General features: G+C 27.5%; 1 protein-coding gene across 3 annotated transcripts in view; it reads right to left on the minus strand.

The window, feature by feature from the left end:
* Positions 1 to 6207, minus strand: part of LOC111633520 (transcriptional activator Myb-like) — a 43052-nt gene extending 36845 nt beyond the window's left edge. For 2 of the 3 annotated variants that reach the window (XM_023378104.1, XM_023378103.1), the window contains exons 1-3: positions 2605 to 2936; positions 1624 to 1762; positions 1175 to 1327 (exon numbers count right to left, since the gene is read on the minus strand). In XM_023378104.1, coding sequence (XP_023233872.1) covers positions 1175 to 1327; positions 1624 to 1762; positions 2605 to 2738 — 426 coding nt within the window. In that variant the 5' untranslated portion in view covers positions 2739 to 2936. Of the gene's footprint in view, positions 1 to 1174; positions 1328 to 1623; positions 1763 to 2604; positions 2937 to 6035 lie in introns of those variants that run through there. The other variant, XM_023378105.1, reaches the window with a different exon arrangement.
* Between the last annotated feature and the right edge of the window lie 387 nt (positions 6208 to 6594).

Consider the following 6594-nt stretch of genomic DNA (forward strand, 5'->3'; position numbering starts at 1 on the left):
AAAGCCGACGGCGACACCGGATGCGACTGGCATAAAAAAAATCGCGTTATTAGCTAAAAACAAGCGTAAAATGTCTTCATAGTTATACACAACTCAATGATATTTATATTAAATTTTNTAATATAATAATAAAATTAAATTATTAATATTTGAATGGAATATATAATCAGCAATACCAATAAAAAGCTCAACTCTTTAAATAACAGTTTGATACATAATTTAAGGTAAAATTTTTAAATAATAAATGTAATTGAATAGATTGCACACAGAAAAAAGCAATATAGGTATTGATAATAAAAAAGAAAGTTTAAAAGGAAACAGGACATACGGAAGTATTATTTAATTCAATATAAATAATGATTTAACGACGATTTAATTTAATAAGAATTCGGAACTAAATCTGAATTATTAAATTTAAAAAATTGTTAATATTTTTATATATAAAAGGCGAATAAAAGTGGGGAGGACAGTTTCGGACGGTGTGATTGAAAACGAGAACAACGCAGGTGGTGTTACTTGGGATTTACAATCGCGACTTATTAACGCCTTTCTTCCCCTCGCACGTGCAGACTAAAACCGGACGGACTAACTTCCGGCTGGGGAGTTTCCCACAAAAGCACATTGTTTCACTTCGTTCCAATTAGGGACGGGTGGTGTCCTTGTGACGTAATACAATCGATGAGAAGCGCGAATCGGTTCCAATTCATTCATCCCGAGATGGGAAAGCGGAAATCACAACCATTCCAATGCTGGATGCCAATTATTATTCTACTTGGGTGTAGTTCTTTGACGTAAATATTATTATAATTTTTTTTTTATATCCATTCATTTCTCAACCGATCTTACGAGTATATTCCCATGCTCAGTACGTATGAGAAAATAAACTCGTTTAGAATCCCTAGAGAAGTTTGTTAATATTCTGAAGAGAGTGCCAAATAATATAAAGACAAAACTGGGGGAAAAAATATCGTATAACTATTATAAAAAAAAAAATGCCATATACATTAATTTAAATTAATTACTTTATATTTTTCATTTCTTATTGGCGCCAAAAATGCCACTTTTTTGGTTCACCTGTATTACCTGAGGGCAGGTGACCGGAAGTTACTAATGATTTGATACCCGTAGGATATCTTTTGATAGTGATTTTTTCCTAATCAGGTGTTTTACTTACCTCTTTAGTCCATGGTCCTTTGACCAAATCGGGATTGACGACTTTTTGCCATCTCTGTTGACACTGCACTTCGGTTCTATCCGCAAAATAACCAGATATCGTTATCCAATCTGAGGATCCATGTATTTCTACTAAATGCTTCAACTTTTCATCCTAGAAATGAAAATAAAAGTTATTACATTTTTGAATATGAAGCGATATATAAAAAAGTCGTTTCTATTGTTAGATCCCTATATCCACAAGATGATAGTTTCTGTAACAGACCACAACTTTCATCCGGCTTAAGATGATCCGATTACGGTTAAGAAAATTTTCTGAAAGAGGGAAAACACTTCTCTGAATAGAAACAGAGAGAATCATTTTCCTATGTGTTAAATTCTCGACAATAGAAGATTTTGAAATGTTAATTTTTTTTTATCCTCTTAGATTCTCATTTTAGTATTTCCTACCTCCTCTTTTGACCATCTTCCTTTATTGATTATTTTTCTTGGTTGAGTTTTACCCATGCTTTGTTTAGAAACTTGACTGCATTGACTTATTGAATCATCCGATTCGTCTTCATCACTCAAATTATCCTGCATCTGCAGACTGAAAAAGCAAATCACGATTAATTCTAGATTTAAAAAAAACACGATGATGTTATAAATTTATGTTTTTTTAAAAAATAAAATGATTGCATTAAACAATTGTTTTGATGATATTTCTTTTCATACGAACAAATTATTTTTTTGATAGAAATCCTACTGGGGGAAAAAAACAAACTTGGCAATAATTTTAGCATTTAAAAAAGTGATAACTCCTACTCTGCAGCTGCCGATAATGAAGAGAGTTATCTAAATACACAAATAATATTTTAGAAAATATTAGCGTGCGGCAGGATATCGTGCATATAAGAGCTTAATCGTACCGTGTGTGGGAGAGCATTTTAAATAAACACAGCCTATCTCCCTCATGTCGTTTCAGATATATAAAAAGGGATATAAACGAAGAGTAAAAGGGAAATGAACGATTCCGAAGCTTCCTCCAGATTCGGAAATGTTGCTTTGGAGAAGGGTCTACGTATTTGTCCACCTGGACGTCCGGAACTGTTTCAAACAATCCGCCATCTGCTTCTCTTTCCCGACGAGCTTTTTCCATCTGCTTTTTGCACCAGCTGAGTCATGCTAATATCGAAGGGGGCGACTGGGGGTCGAGACGGACGTAGAACAATTGGGTGGACTAGAAAGCCCCAACAGCTGTTCGATAGCGTGCTGTGGGGGAGGACAGATGGTGCTACATCCTCCGAACTTTTCTGGAAAAATAGTAGTATACGCTGAAAATTTATTATGTCAAAAAGTGAAAAAATGCACTAACGTCTTCGCCTATATACACTGTCACAAGCGTCCAACGTATTCGAGCTTATGTATACTGTATTTGCTAAGAAAACTCACCACAAAGTATCTACAGCCATCGTCGTCTCTCTATCCATCACAGTTTGCAAAATATACATTTCTAAATTATCTTGTTCATTTAACATAACATTTGTCAGTTCTTTATCCATGCTGCCTTCATGTTCGAAAGACATTCTGATCAGAATAACCTTCTAATTCCCAAACTCGAAAGAAAATTGCAGCTTACGTTATAACTTTATAACGCTATAAAAGCTAGAATTTATTTATGTCTCCTGTCTTTGAGTATATTACGTTTTTACGAATCAACACTGTTTATCGAATTTTTCCGATTTCGAATCGCAATTCGCGAATTATACAATAGCCGAATCAGAACAGAATTCAATGACGTAGAATAGAATAAATACAATCGCGAGCTAAGAATCACGAAAATAAAAATCAGCTTCAATAAAATTACAGCATCACAGAGAGAAAAAAAATTATAAAATAATAATTTCATAATGAATAATCATTATATGATCATTTATTTCATCTCTAAACTATTTTCATTATCTAAATTTTTAAGTATAAATTGATAACCAGCAAATTAAATAAAGAAAAATCCTCTAATGTTCCCTGTTAATTTTTAAAACTTATTTATTTTCATATCACTGCTATCAAAAAGATAAACAGAAACTTATCTTTAAACTTTTGGAAGTATTAATGTATTTGAACTTAACACCATCAAGGAACAAGCTATTTTTATCTCTTAATATGTGGGGTGCACAGTTGTTTTTAAATTAAAAAGCATTTTTATGGAAGTAAATGCTTCCCTTTTTAATAATACGTTTGAGTATAATGCTACAGTTAAAATACTAAAATGGGAATTAAATATTTATTTTGAACATCCAAAATTGATAAGTTATCAATTTAGATTAAATGATTCTTTGATATTTAATAATCACTTTTACAATCACCTAAAAATGAATGCACGAAGAAATTTCTTTATTAAAATTTCTAAATGAACAATTAAAAATCTGAAACTTTTATAATTAATTATACAGTTATAATATTTCTTATATGTTTATGCTAATAAACTTTGATTAATATTAAAAGTATATAATTAAGAAATGCTTTGTAACACTGATAATGTTGAATTCTATAAAGATTAATTATAATTATTACATTCTATCTAATAGTTTATTTAGTTAAACATGTTTTATTAATCTAATTATTACTTTGACTTCTTTTAAGATTTTATATGTATTGTATATTATAAGAATTACTATTAATACAAAATTCTGAAAATTATGATCAATAACTTTTTTAATTTTAAAAGTATTTAAGCATTTTATATTGTCAATTAAATTGACTATAATTGCATATTTTGATTACCAGAAATTATTTATTTAAAAAGAAAAAAATTTTTGGCGCTACTTGAACCATCCTCTGCCATTAATATAATTTAATTTTTTTTCACATTAACTCTAAATAATAATTTAATTAAAAGCTGTACCTATTTTATTTTTAATATGAATTCTTAAAAAATGGTTTATTTAAAACGTTTCATATAAAATTGTATCTAATATAACAATTTTTGATAAATATAATCAACTTCCAGATATAATTTTTTAAATAAAATTATTTAAAAATTACAGAGAAATTTATTTAAATAAAATATATACTTAAAAATTCAAAATTTTAATGATCTTTTTGTTTGCCATTTTGTATGTTCATTTTATAATTTATTTTTAAATTAGTTATACTTATATTCAATTCAATTACATTTAAGAAATTATTGCTTATAAAAACAGAGTTAGCCACTAAATAAAAATTGTACACATTACAGAAAATTAAAAATCAATTCAAATATTAAAAATTTAGTATTGATATATCTATTTAAATTATATTTTCATTAAAAAACAAAAGTCATGAGTAACAAAAAACTATTTTTAATTACTTTCCATACAATTTTAAAATTAAAATAATTATTCTTATTGATTTATTATATTAAATATATATAAAACCAGCGACAGAAACTAAGCATCAGCAGAAAAAAGTAACGGAGCTAACATTTTCACCTGTGTTAAACGGGCATTCTCAGCACTAAAAAAATGAGGATGAGCTGGAGGATGCCCATTTAACACAGACAAAAACGTTAACTCTGTTACTTTTTTTCTGCTGGTTTTTGGTTTCTGTCACTGTTTTTATCAAGTTTACCAAGTTGTGAGTGGTTATATGTTATATGAAATATATACCACTAGTAACAAAAAAAAAAAAAAAAAAAAAAATTTAATTTTCATTATTTTTGCAATATTTCATTTAATTAATTTTAATTTAAATTTTCAGTACAATCTAATAATTACATAAAACATTTTCCTGTTAATATAAGATTTATACTTTTGAAATACGTAAATAAAACTTTTTATGGATCAAAATTATCTTCAAAAAAATATATATAAAACCATATATTTCTGTACATAATGTATATATTTTAAGATTATAAATTTTATATTATCATTTAGTCTCAATAACTTTCATTCTTGTATTTGATTATACAGAATCAATTGTTTAAAAATATTTATTTTAAAAAATACATAGAATGGATAATTATTTTTTCACTATAGAAAATTCATTCAAATTAATTATCAGCTTAAAATTCATCATTAATTGGAATTATTACAGATTGCATTTCTTCTATTTAATTGTTTCATTAATTAATAAAATTTATAATTATATATTGGATTATTCTTTATAATGAAATAACTCAATTTTAATTAGTAGTAAATAAAATATTTAAAGTGATTTATAATCTTGCATTTTACTTATATATTCATACACTAAACATCTCATTATTATATACATTATGTATTGTATGTTAATAATACTATGTAATTATTTGATCTGTTTCATAACAACATAATTTTAGGTTTACTTAACAGTTGAAAAACAAGATACATATATATATAATTTAATAACAACCTTCTAATTGTACATGAGAACAAATCAATTTTTTATTAATTTTATTATTATGCTTTTAAAAATATTTTATTCTTGAATAATCAAAATATATATTCTTAATTAAATTCAGTGTTATCTTATATTAAATAAGGACAACCATAACAGTATGTAGAAGAAATGATTTATAAAATGGTACCTAAATATTCATATATTTAACAGGTTACTTAAGATTTAAAAGTTTAAAATAAATAAATGTATATACTGTGTATCATTCAAACACGTGTATACGATTGCTGTACGTGTCTATTTCGCGGCAATCGAGATGTCCACGTGATCTTTCCACGGATCTACTACTGTTTAACCCGTAGTATTTAGTATACTATTTGTAAAAATAGTATATTCACGAGTTGCTGATTACGTCCAAATGTATTCTAAGTTATTATATTTGCACATTTACGCTATGTAAATCAAATATATGAAATAAAGTTATTAATTTAACAAATATATGAAAATAGTAAACAAACATGACTTACCCACATAATTAGGCATTAGAAACGACTAGAATTTTTCGTATCAAGTAACTTACACCTCTTATCCAACCGTATTATTAACTAGATTGAAAGACGAAATTCTACAAATGGCGACACTCTCTCCCTGCACACGTCGAATTAACGCGCGTCGTATTGCGTAACTAGTAGAAATGAATCTGATTGGCCTTGAGTTTACAGATTTTTCTATTGGATTGTTGTTGTTGTGACGTCATAAATATAATTGTCATTTACCATCTGCATTTTATGTTCCCATTTTGTAATCTATTTTGATTAATATTTTAGAATTAAATATTAATTTTAATTTGTTATATTGTTTTTTTTGTGTTCTCTTATTTTTATTATTATTTTTTTGATAGACGTTTATCCTTACTACAGGGGGCGTTTTTTTCTAATTTTGCTCTCTTAAGACACCTCTCTAGTAGACGTGTCCTAAACACATAAAAATTTTGAAGGGCGACTCGTATAATAAAAGCTATAAGCGAAAACTCATCGGATTACTTATCGACTCTGCACGGTGGAAGCCGCCATTGCTTAAGCTTGT

Source organism: Centruroides sculpturatus, unplaced genomic scaffold, assembly GCF_000671375.1.
Source record: "Centruroides sculpturatus isolate CEXI.00-Female unplaced genomic scaffold, Cexi_2.0 scaffold815, whole genome shotgun sequence".
Taxonomy (NCBI): Eukaryota; Metazoa; Arthropoda; class Arachnida; order Scorpiones; family Buthidae; genus Centruroides; species Centruroides sculpturatus.